This window comes from Plasmopara halstedii, assembly GCF_900000015.1.
Source record: "Plasmopara halstedii genome assembly, contig: Scaffold_444, whole genome shotgun sequence".
In the NCBI taxonomy this organism is placed as follows: Eukaryota; Oomycota; class Peronosporomycetes; order Peronosporales; family Peronosporaceae; genus Plasmopara; species Plasmopara halstedii.
Window position 1 is genome coordinate 249,861 of NW_020187364.1, and position 12,796 is coordinate 262,656.

At 46.7% G+C, this 12,796-nt stretch overlaps 2 protein-coding genes across 2 annotated transcripts in view; both read left to right on the plus strand.

The window, feature by feature from the left end:
- Positions 1 to 102: 102 nt before the first annotated feature.
- Positions 103 to 849, plus strand: PHALS_10011 (rrna 2-o-methyltransferase fibrillarin; the record flags this gene model as incomplete). The annotated part of the gene is made up of 1 exon (XM_024725360.1): positions 103 to 849. The coding sequence occupies one exon, from the start codon at positions 103 to 105 to the stop codon at positions 847 to 849; it is 747 nt and encodes a 248-aa protein (XP_024576144.1).
- Positions 850 to 12,476: 11,627 nt separating this feature from the next.
- The window catches only part of PHALS_10012 (tata-box-binding protein), a gene marked incomplete at both ends in the record, with an annotated part of 393 nt that continues 73 nt past the window's right edge, over positions 12,477 to 12,796 (plus strand). The window contains 2 exons of the mRNA XM_024725361.1: positions 12,477 to 12,637; positions 12,701 to 12,788. Coding sequence (XP_024576145.1) covers positions 12,477 to 12,637; positions 12,701 to 12,788 — 249 coding nt within the window. The remainder of the gene's footprint in view (positions 12,638 to 12,700; positions 12,789 to 12,796) is intronic.

Consider the following 12,796-nt stretch of genomic DNA (forward strand, 5'->3'; position numbering starts at 1 on the left):
GGAGGTCGCGGCGTTGGTGGTGGTCGTGGTGCTGGCCGTGGAGGTGGTCGCGGAGCTGGTGGTCGTGGCCGTGGTGGTGGTCGTGGTGGTGGACGCGGTGGCATGGCTGGTGGTGCCAAAGTTGTCGTAGAGCCCCATCGTCACGCCGGAATCTTTATCGCTCGTGGTAAAGAAGACGCTCTAGTGACGCTCAATTCAACCCCTGGAAAGTCTGTGTACGGCGAAAAGCGCATTTCAGTAGATATTCCGTCTGCTTCAGGTGAAGGAACTGAGAAAGTGGAGTACCGTGTATGGAACCCGTTCCGCTCGAAGATTGCTGCTGCCATCCTTGGCGGTGTGGACAATATTTGGATTCAGCCTGGCGCAAAAGTGCTGTACCTTGGTGGTGCCTCCGGTACTACGGTATCGCATGTATCTGACATCGTTGGACCTTCAGGTGCTGTGTATGCTGTTGAGTTTTCTCACCGTGTTGGCCGCGATCTCATCAACATGGCCAAGTCTCGTACCAACGTTGTTCCAATCATCGAGGATGCCCGCCATCCGCTCAAGTACCGTATGCTTGTACCTATGGTCGACGTCGTTTTTGCTGACGTCGCACAGCCTGACCAAGCACGTATAGTGGCTCTCAACGCCTCGCATTTTTTGAGAAATGGTGGTCACTTCGTTATTTCTATAAAGGCTAGTTGTATAGATTCAACAGCCCCTCCTGAAGCCGTCTTCGCCCGTGAAGTGAAGAAGCTACAACAGGAGCAGTTCAAGCCCGCTGAGCAACTTACTCTAGAACCGTATGAGCGTGATCACGCTGTCGTGGTTGGGTCCTACCGTGTGCCCAAGAAGGAGAAAAAGTAGAATTTTAGAGAAGGCCTCTTTCTAACTATGCAATGTGTTTGTATGCCATTTTTTGTTGTAGGTCCTTGTCTGGGATTGTGAAGTCACCTCTTTTAAGTTTTCAGTCGAGGTTTCGCAGGAAGATTCCATTAGATTTATTCTCAAGTTACTTGAGAAGATGATGTGTGTTTGCATGTGATTGGGGCGATTTGTATGGGAGACTTGCTAAAAAGCGACTTCCATATTTCTCGATGATTAGAAATTTTGCGTCGGGCGGACTGAACAAAGTGTATCATATCGCTCCTAACCGCTGCAAAGCGGGGACTAGGAAGGATGTTTTACTCTTTTGTGATCGAAAGACGTCGATTTCCCTCATGTGGGGTGGATGAGAGAAAAGTATGTTGTTATTGTATTTTTGCATGTTCGTATGGGAAACGCTATATTAGGGTGAAGAGTGCGACAAGAGGATGGCCGACGCAATTCGGGCAAGGACCTGTTTTCCCTTCTATTCTTAAACTAACTCTTGTTGATATCATAGTTTCAATGAGATAATACTTTCATTTTATTATAGCTTACATTATCTCTCATTACACATTTCAATCTTTGTAAAAGTCGATTCAAATACCAAGCCATTCGTGTTTCTTGCATATTCAGCTTTTATTGGACTTTGCCAATCACACAATGGTATAGTTGCACTTAAACAAGTCAGTACGTGGCTAAATTGTACATTCAATCAGGTTTTACTATATAGATTGGAAAACCTATAGAGTTAGCAATAGGCGGCTTAACCGAGAATTACAATTTACATTTTAAACGGAAGAGCTAATTAGCGTGGGTTAAGATTGCACTTACTCTTGGAGTTAGCGGATTGCGATCCGCTTCACTCGTACTGGTTCTAAGTATAAAGGAAGGTCGCCGACCTTAACTAAGCTTCATCTGAGCGAAAGAGCTACGGCAGCCTCGCTGCAATAACAGAACATAAAAAATAAGTTTTGTTTGTAAATCACAGCCAGCGAAAAAAAAGTTATTTGTTAGCGCGCAACACTGTCATGCAATATGCTAGTAGATCGGCAATACAGAATAAAAACGCTTGATAAGAGCTTGCTATGTACATTGGGGTCGCCGTGCACTTCGCGCAGATGAAGCTTAGACAGTCAGAGTCCGCTTAAGAAAGCTCATAGGGGCCGGAATCATGTGCTCCTACCAAGAGCGGAGCCAAGAGGCTCTCATCAACTAAAGTCATTACTTTGCACTGATAATTAAGGTGTACAAATCTCTAGAATTGATTAATTATATGGACAAATACTCAATAATCATGTTTTACTGCTTTTCATAATAAAGCTATGTTATATTTCAAATTTGCGGCCAGCACTTGCTGTTTGCGTTTCGGTAACCTTTATAAAACCATAAATAATCAAAGTTTTATCAAATTCATTTAATGTGAATTTTGTACAATTGTACCATTGTGTAATCAATACAGTATTACGTAATGTGTAACGGTTAACTACACAAATTTTTCGTACTTGTTTTCGTGCATATAACTAAATGCCTCAACGATCCCTACCCAAAGCGCGATTTTCGCGACCGATGCGATTAAAGGAAACTCTTGGTGAAGATGTTGAGGAGGTTTTCAATAAAATAAATTCAAATTATTGTTCGATGTCCATTTAAACACCTGCCCCTCCACCCAGCGAAAAACAGTCTAGCCTTTAAATAGTGATCACTGCGCACAGTGCGCAATGCACGCGTCTCAGATTCCGCGCCCTTTTCTATCAACACCCCCATCATTGAAACTGAAACCACAACAAAATTCAGCTCGTTATTATTATGCCGGGCCTTAATCAAGCAACCCAGCCTACTTTACAGCAATCAGTATAGTCACACCGATTCCTATCCAGATGGCGTCTTGTTTATGCTCTTATCGTCCAATGTATGTTGCTGCGCCAATAAGAAGGCTCTTAAAGCCTTCGCGTGTTGTCTTACCTCTTGCCCCAGAGCAACATGAGCGCGTAAAAGTCACTGTGCTAGCGCTTTTCCAGCCCGCAAATCAGCACCTGCTAGATGTATAGTATGAAGGAAATGTCTAAGACCTTCAGTCAAGATGAATCTTAGATTCTAGAAGTCCATAGAGAACAAGACTTACTTTTTGCGTTTTGAGTGATGAAAATTTTTCGTTTCTTCGATACTAGCATTACCATTAGCGCTGCGAAGTCAAGCATGAGACGATGCATTCGACGCATTCATCGAGGCGACAATCTCAATTTTCTGCTACTGACAGCTCCACTTGTCGCCAAGGGGCTTCGGCAAATGCTACCGAATATTTTTTATCACAACATATCCCACGTTTGGGAAGCACGCTGCGACGGGTGACCCCCGTCTTTTTCAAAACTGGGCAAAAGCCGAGAGTACACCAGGTCGAAGCGGCAACGGCATTAGGTAAATTTCGCCAAAGTGGAATTTCCAATAGATGTTCGACTCAAAGTTACCCTTCCATTTTACCAGTTCCTGTTAACAGCACTAGTGAATCCGCCAGCCCATCAAACGTAAAAAAGTGAAGGGCACATAGGAAGTGCCAGCGAAGATTGGGTCTCCCGCGACTGGCTCTTGTGTGTATCAGCACAGCAAAGACTGAGATGAGCAAGAGCTCTCGGCTTCGTACATCGCCTTGCTCGAGAAACCCCCCGAGCGGATCGTATTGCTGTCTTGCAGCAGAAGCTAAGTCGACTGTGAAGTTGGTAAAACCATGTTTCCTTTGCAACAAAGCTCGTCGGATACAACCCGCTCGTACGAGCGGGATTGTGACTAAGTAAGGTTGCGCTCGCATTGGAATATTAAAAAATAACCAAATTTATTTTCAATACGATCGCGAGCGGTCCGTTATAGCTCGGTCGCAACTTGGTCTTGATGACCACAGAAGGTAAACTCCATAAATTGCACTCAGTGAGGCTCGTTGTCCCACACCGTATTTGGTGTTTCGAATGCCTCCAGCTGAAGCGATTTGTCTCTTTTTGTGTTGGCTCCCAGCAACATCATCGTCTACACTACACATGACGTTCAATCTCGCCCAGATTGAGTGAAGTTTTGGTAAACATTATTCAAGCTGCTTTGATTACATCGAACGCTTACCACCCGCAATCAGATGGTCAGAGTGCGGACTTGCTCATGTCTTTTCTCTCCCGAAGAAGCTACTTGAGGGGTTTTGTATATTACGCGTAAATCCTTTTGTGCTTTGGATAATCATCATTAGATATCAGTACTTACTGAATGTCATGCGGGTCATTGCGGTGAAACAGCAATCTTGAGATACAGCAAAATGGTGCAGGCGTGCTACCAAGTGATTTTTAAAGGTCAAACTGAGTTTCGAACTTCCAGCTTTCACAGCTTTCGGCACCGCAAAACATACAGCGCAATGACCCGCACGCTGGACACATTGCCTTAGTAATTAGCGCCGTCACCAAAGTAGCATTCGACAATATATGATCTGTGTGGCGCAAAGTACATAAGCTAACACATTAAACCAGCCTTGCTTATACCTTTCCCATAGGTTTACACAGCAAAGAAGGATAGGTGTCATGCAAGGTGGAACTGCAAATACGACGTCGCTGTGCGGGATGACACCTAAGCTGTAAGGATTACAAATGGCTACGAGCCACGCAAGTGCATACTGAACTTACATCATTGTAATTAACCCCTTGTTTTTGACGCAGTAGTTCTTTTCGGCAGCTTTCAGCTGGCAGCGGTCATCCTTTAATGTGTTGGCTCTGCTTGAAGCAAAGGACACTTAAGGAGATTCGACAATGGCTGTGGTATTTCCGCATAATTCCTGCTGTACTTATGTAAGTAGAGGGCGAGGCCAAGCCACTTGCGCAAGTCCTTTTGATTTTTCGGAATTGGCCAGTCCACAATGGCCTTGACCTTAGCTAGGTCCGCTTAAAATCCACGCTTCCCAATAAAGCACCCTGAATGAGTTTTCTTCGGCGCTGAAGATGAATTTGTCTGCATTAGAATACAGCTTATTTATAACGGGTTAACACAAACCCTTGCATGAAAAGGCGGGTCGCTCAAGATGATGTGACCGTACATAGGTGTGATTTACACAAGTTAGTGTATTCACACAGTGGTGTGGCTACACCGTAACAAGAAGTCACCAATTGGCAGGATTGCCAGGAGAAATATATATTACTATGTTTAATTGCTTTTACTATATTAGTCAGGTATTACTATATTAATTCGCAGAACCTAAGTATTTAGAAATTGGCGGCTCTGCCGCAACTAAAACAATTAGATACAGTTAGAATCTTGAACGAAAGGGTTCACTTACCTTGGCTAAGGTTCTCAGTACTCTTGGAGTCCGCTGCTCTCGTACTGGTTCTTGTAAAGAACGTAAGGTTGATGACCTTGGCTTAGCTTCCTCTAAGCAAAGAGCTATTGCAGCCCAGCTGCACTTGGTAGCAGTCGTAGTCAGTCTACGCCTGAGTCGTTACGACTGATTCTCTCTGAGGATGAAGAAATACTCTTATTTGCCCAAGGGCATGCAGGACGGGATTAATAAGCTGATGTCCCTACTGGGCCCTGAGGGCGTAGAGCACCTTGTTGCGCACGGGCCCGAGGCGGCAAGCGCGCGCCAAGAGGCGTTTTAATATCATGAAAATGATCTGTTTAAGCACTTGCAGCATAAACTGTCTGCGTCGTCTGCGTCTATGACACCACCGTCGACGACGGATTATTCTTCCGACCCAGGCTGCTCATAGTGAGCGTTAAGATGTCAAGTGTGTTTGTGCATACGCCCGGTGGGGCCTGAACATATGCGTTACAAACCGATTAAAGTTGCTGGTGCATTTGACAGCCCTAGAGACATCACTAGCCACTCCCAGAGCATGTCGCTCGGCGCTGTTAGTGGAATATCTTTCGCTCTCATGAGCAATTGGAAATACCCATCGACCAAGTCGAGTGCAGTGTACTTTGTACATCCAACCATGTTGTATTGGAGAACATCCGTTCCAGGGATCGGCTCCTGCCGGAATGGTGGTAGCGTTGCGCTTCTTGTTCGGCTTCCGGACAGGAAACTAGGGTGTCGAATTGGGAGAATTGCTCTCACGCACCATTCCTGCGCTATGCTTCGCACGGACAGAGGCGTCAATGATGTCGCACTGCTACTTGGACAGAAGCCATTGGTGTATGACTCAGTATTTTGTATTCAGAGCCAGGTCGATCTCATACGCACAGCTAGGTTCGGAAGAAGGACCGATGGCGGGTCCTTGGAGACAACATCTTGAGATTACTTCACTATGGGATAGTACGGATCCGAGGGACTCTTCAGGATTGAAGATCCACTTCGTGCACTCAGCCCCTTTTGGTGTCCCCCAGGACAGCTTCATCCAGAAGCGACGACGGCTTGATTCCTTCTTCCAGTCGTATAATGGCCGCTTCGGCTACGTACTGCCTTCAAGGCACCGCCGAACCCTTCGAGGGAGTCCAGCTCAATAAGAGCATTCATCGCTCGAGGGTGACGTTGCCGTCCTCATTCCCCGTCATACTGTTTACGAAAGTGTATAGCTGCGCGCTACTGTCTACCGTAGACACACCCTAGGTAAGGGTAGATTCCTGGCGTCTTGTAGATAGCATACGGCGTTGCCGTCGCCTCTCCCCAGGATTTGTACGTCTTGGCGAGACTAGTAGGAATAAGCACTTAGTGTCGTCTACTGTTAAGCTCACAACCTGCTCCACCGGAGCCCTGATATTATTTACACATCCGACGAAGAGCTGCTATTTCCGCAGTCTTCGTCCAGTGGATAACCACGCGCATCTGAAGGGGCTTGATCGTGAAGCGTCGAGCATTATTGTTTGTCGCCCCGGAGTCGATCAGGATCCTCCACGACTTTTTAAAGCCCTCCTGGTCGCTTCCACGACCAGCAAGACCGGCTTGAACCCACGTTGTGTGTATAAGAGCACGAAGCTCTTCGGGGCTGGGCTGTCGATGCCCCACTAACCTCTGCCTCCTTGAAGCCTAACAAAAATTTGAGGCCCAACAGAACTCAGTTTCTCCCTAGTAGGAGACCCCGTGGTGTTGTCGTTTTTTCGCGTCAAACCAGATTGGTTAGAAGCACGTCGGGTCGACGATCCTTGGCACGCCTTGCGCAGGACAACCAGTCCGAAGGTGACAGGTGTATTTACAGACAAAACACCATTGGGTGTTCGAACGCTGCTCGGCAACTCGAAGCTCTGCCTCCTCGTCCTCAGCATAGCTGAAATATATCGGCTCAGGCCCGCTCGACCAGCTGCTAGGTGTACATTCCAGTTGAGTCGTGCCGAATTAAAGTTGAATTCGTTATTTAATGCCATATTCATTGCTTCATCAAAAGAAAATGGGTGCACACGGAAGACTTCCATTCTGGCCACGCAGGTGCGGATGCCCTCTATAACGACGGTCACTGTGACCGCCTCGGGGAGAGGATTGACTATCATACCGGCAATGAACGTACGCAATTCTTGGACAAAGTCTACCAATCTGTTTTTGCCCTGTCGGGTGGCAAGGGTATATCTTGGCTATAAATGCTGCCAAGTGCAGCGGTGCTGCCGTAGTTCTTTCGCTTAGAGGAAGCTAAGCCAAGGTCGAGTATAGCGGATCGCAATCCACTTACTTCAAGAGTAACCACAACCTTAACCAAGGCAAATAGACTCTTCTGTTTATAATGTTAATTGTAGATATTTCCCGCAAAGCCACCTATATCTAAATCTCTTGGTCTTCCTTATTGAATAGTAAAGCCTAATTGTAATGCATAACTACTGGCAGTCCAGCCACGTACTGACTTCTTGTTACGGTCTAGCCACATTATTGTGTGATTTCACCGTCTTGTGTGACCTAAACCCTTGTATGGTCACACCTTCTTGTGTGATCTACCCCTTCATACCAGGGTACGTGTAACCTCGTTAGATCATTGATACTATATACTATGTGAAACAAAAAGTACATTTGCTGAGAGGAAGTAAGGTTCCACACTCGGCGCAGACTTTTAGTGTCAGAAAAGCTAGCGTTAAGTAGCACATTGCACACGCTTATATCTAGAATAATGCTACCACAATTTCGGCACATCAGCTTATACCCAATCAAGATATGCTGCAAAACAGCATGGTCGACTGCGTTTTTGTTCAGTGACTACGGCTTAGTCTATAATTTAGGAGTTCTAATTTGAGACAGCTTTGTCGCTTTATCTGCGATGAGTTTCCGATGCGAGATGCTCTAGGAAGTGGTGGTGATGCTTCAGGGACTCTTTCATACATATGAGACGTTTGATAGTAGTTGATACTGCTGGTTAGGCCACATAACGAAAATCTTTAACGTATTTCGACAAAGTGTTCGTACAAGAAGTCGATTATGAGAAACTACAGTGAGCCACTGAACACTTGCCAGGCGTGAAAGAGTCTATGTGCCTAAATGATTCTTTCGCCATAAAGACAAGTGTTGCTATGGCCCTGACGTAACCCCCTGTCCAGGCTGCTCTATAGGCAGCACGGTATACTGAAATGGTACGACTCATCACCAATCTCCTTAACAAGAATTATAAAAAATGTCGGGATGCAATGGAATATGCGGTGTTTAGTTTACCATGTGAATGATCATTTCACGCACGCTTCGATTCTGATTCTTCTGACCCCAAGCCGGCTGTTCCAGGTCGTCTATGACGCTCTAGCCTTCGCAATAGGCTGCCTAGTGAGCGCTATGTATTGGTGGTTCAAGGTGACTTGAGGTGTGACCAGAAATTGTCACGCATGGAAAACAAGTCAATTGGTTAAAATCTCGCCGTATGCGGCGGCACCTTTGGCCGGCCTGTCAATTTCCGCAGATGATTTGCTTATAACTTATTTGTGGTCCTTCGAGAGCCACGGCCGGTTCTACCAGTGTTATAGACTTGCGGTTCGTCTGAGTAAGATGGATCTTTTCACTTGTGTCAGCAAAACAGTGAGCGGTCAGGGTGCAGACAGGCTGTTCCGCAACAAAGTAAATCATTGATTTTGCAACGAACGTGTAATCGAGCTGATATCAGCAAGATTAACAGCTCCGCCCCCACTAAAAGCAAAGAGACATCGCAACGGTGTAAAAAGCACCCTAGATCTCACTACACTAATTATTTAAAATGCAATTTAGCCGATTGAGGCATGTAGCTTTTTTTGCGTACTTAATGTCATATTTCACCTTCTCGATCAATTCAAGTATACGGAATTGTGTTGAAACACCGAGCATCGGGAGGCTTTTGACAGGGTCAACGACAGCCTCCTGCATGCACCAATACTGGCGTTGCCGGGCCTCAATTGTCCTTTCAGTGATGTCTGTGACTCTTCGGACTTTGCCATTGTGCACTACCGCAAGCAGACGCCGAGGGGTGAGATCGGGCGATTGCGTTCGAATCTCGCCAGCTCAGGTTCTAGAGAAGAACTACCCAGTCCACCACAAAGGAATTACGTGTGATGAAATATGCACTTGTCAAGTTCAGTGTGCACCTGATCTACACAGATCATGCGTCATTTCGCACTGCGACTCAGTCGCCTCACCTTTTGCAAAGAATGGCCAGATGGCTCTCATTCTTTGCAGAATATACCTTCGAGGTGAAGTATAAGCCAGGAAAGTGCTGATGCGTTGTCACGCAGACCGGACAATGAGCTTGCTCATGTCACGACGGTGACGTCGTCAGTGACGGATTTGATTCGCGCCGAATACGCGGGTAACAAAATGTGTGTAGCGATACTACAGGCCCTTGGAAGTAAGGAGTTTGGAAACACGGACCAAAACCTGTCGGCGCGTTTGCGCACACGATTACTCCAACATTCATTAAATAACATTTTGCTGAATTAAGCGCCGGTTCGACGGATACGCCACGAATTTTGGTTCCCCACGACAAGTATCTTAAGTATCGTATCCTCTATTAGGCCAACAGCACCCCAATCAGTGGTCGCCTGGGTCGTGAGAAGACGTACAGCTCTGTGTGTTGCCACTACTGGTGGCCCAAGCTGTAAAAATGGATGAGCACATTTGTGCACGTGTGAGACGTGTCCCACTCCGAATGCTGCTGCGCCGCTGGACAGTTTACCGGTACCCTTCGGGTGTTTGCAGTCCATGAGTCTGGACTTTGAATTTGGCCTAGAAAGGACCTGGCTGGCAACACGGGTGTCGCGGTCTTCGTCGACCTTTTAATCAAGATAGCTCATCGTGCGACGGTGCCGGCTACCACCGATGGTATCGGTACGGCGACGCTGTTTGTGGATCGTGTCTTAAAAATCGAGCTCGCAGAGCATTTCGTTCGTCCAACTCAGCATGTGTAGTTGTCAGAGACCCGACCACATCGAAGTCCAACGATAGAGTGATCGCGTCCTTTGCTTCTGTAGCGGAATTTGTCGATCGGAAGCCGTATTCTACACGAGGGTCTAAACCGACAGTGGATGCGCGCGCCACGGCAGAGCCCTTCTTCGTCTCCTTCACGCGGTGCAAATTCGGACGACACGCCCACGGCTTCAGAAGAAGTGCATCACAAGGCCCTCGGCAGCCGAGCACCGCGCACCGCACCCTCCACGGGCGACGGATTAGATTTGGATAAAGTTAGCTACGAGTCGGAAACTCCATTCCCAGGATGGGAAGAAGAGAAGGGCGGCGTGAGCCAGCGACGCGATGTGAGCCCAGCTCGAACCTTGCGATAACGTGTCCGTTTCCCGATCTCTCGACTTCAATGGGATGTGGTATCACTAATAATGACCTCGGCAAGTCACAGAGACAGCAGCTGGATGCTGCCCGCAGGGCGGCTTTGGCGCTCTCAAAACCAGCAAGACTGCGTGTCTATCGTGTCCTAGACACAAGGCTCATTGAGCAGAGAATGCGTGCGGAAAGTCGCGGGGATGCAAAGGTATCTAAGACACGCGAGCCCAGTACGAGGCGACAGTTCAATGTGAATTGTGATACTCGTACTGGTTCTAAGTATAGAACGAAGGTCGCCGACCTAAGCTTAGCTTTTCCTAAGCGAAAGAGCTGCGGTAGCCCCACTGCAAATGACGTCCCACACTTTTCTTGATAAGGATAATTACCATGTATCACAATACTTGGTTCCGGGAGCTAAGCCATTTTCATGGAACCTCTATCTAGTGTAACACACACGATAGATACCTCGCCACCACGCCAAATTGCTCAGCATTTTTTGTGAGTCCGTCGGATCTTCGAGAACTACCGTACGACACCTTGCACTTAGTTCTCTGGGAGTGTTCTCAGCGACATATTTATCCATAACAGATCACGAGCTCAGTCGTGTCTCGCCGTTCTGCAATTCCATGTACAGAAATCCATGTAAAATTATACCAGCTCCATTAGAGCTTTTATCCGAGGTTTGCGGGACGGCTTACAACCCAATGATGTCCCCGGTCACTCTTTTCTTATGTGAGCAGGGTGGTCGTTACCCGTAGATCTATATTGCTTTGCACGGCTAGCCCACCACACGGTAGGCGGACTTAACAGCAACGTCACGTGATGACAACGATGGTCATTCTATATACTTTCAGGATCTGGTTCTTCTGATCAAGATTTAAAGTCGCCCTTCGGCTCCACCGGCTATGGCCGAGAGAGTTGCGACTTCCAGTCGTTATTGCCTTCCACCAACCCGCCAGAGACGTACTCTGGGTAAAACGATATATAGTTGTCCTTTATATTGTCTCATCATTAGACCTCGGCCTACTGTCGCTGTTGCCTCTTGAGCTCTGCCCGAGGATGGTACGGCTACAAGTGCTATTTTATTTCTGAGCATCTTACGTCATGCATGGAAATTATCGCAGCTCTATGCCCGCGCCAAAAGCGTTTCTGTATCCTGGCCAAATTGCTCTAACGACTTGGTAATGATCTACCAGGAGAGAAGTGTGTGACACCTAAGACTTCTGACTTCCAGCTGCCCCATGGACTGTTGCATTCCTATCACACCAAACCATGATTAAGATCATATCTCCAATCCACGTCAACGATTATACAAAAATTCCATGCTGTCAAAGTCTCAAACTTCACATGAAGTTTCAACAGATTATTGACACTTTCTCAGCTACCGCTCCGGCCCTAGAAGGTCTAGACGCTCAACATTTGCAGTCTCTCGGTGGATGTTTCATCGGCGCCCGGTTTTAGCGGTACTCCCACGCATTATTAGAGCTGGTGGGTCCTTTGGTCACTAACTAACTGATTGCATCGAGATCTAAGACAGGCAAAAGATTTTCAAGCTAGTATATTTATCTTGGAAACAGGTACTTGAACATATCATATCCAAGTCTTTTATGACTTGATCGTGGCTAGACTACCTCAAGAGTGTCATGTATAAGTACAAAATAGTACAGTGTGTATGTACCCCGGCACAATGCGCGTGTTTACAGTGTCTCCTCTATAGACCCTCTTTTTTCTAACTTGTCAAGGTTGTAATCAATCGCGACGAAAGAAAGCGCAATTTTAAGCACAATCACTGTGCTTCTAAGACAACTACGTACACCGCATGCCTATTCGCACGGCCTGCAAAGTAAGGTTACGTCGAACAACTTAACAAAAAAGTGACTAAAATTAGAATGTCTTTATTCGATAGCAATAAAGGTCAAATATTTTGTTAGCTGTAAAATTTGCAGCCAATACGATTTCATTTATGACGAAAAAGGAGCCTTGGCGCGGCAACTCCCGAATCGTCAACGAGCGGCAACTTGCACTCATTGTCAATTCGGGCCTAGAGTTGCAGAGCGCTGGTGCACGTGAGCTGCAAGTGGACGATGATTGGGACGATCGCCTGAATTTACAGGTCAAAATCATGTATGCAAAGTGCTTTTACCGAAAACTTTTGTCCGGCATCGAGTAAACAATATGCTTATGCAGGAACGTCGTGGGTACAGTAGATCTAAAAACGCCACTGGAGCTTAAGACGATTGCATTACATGCACGAAATGCTGAGTATAATCCTAAGGTGCTTTG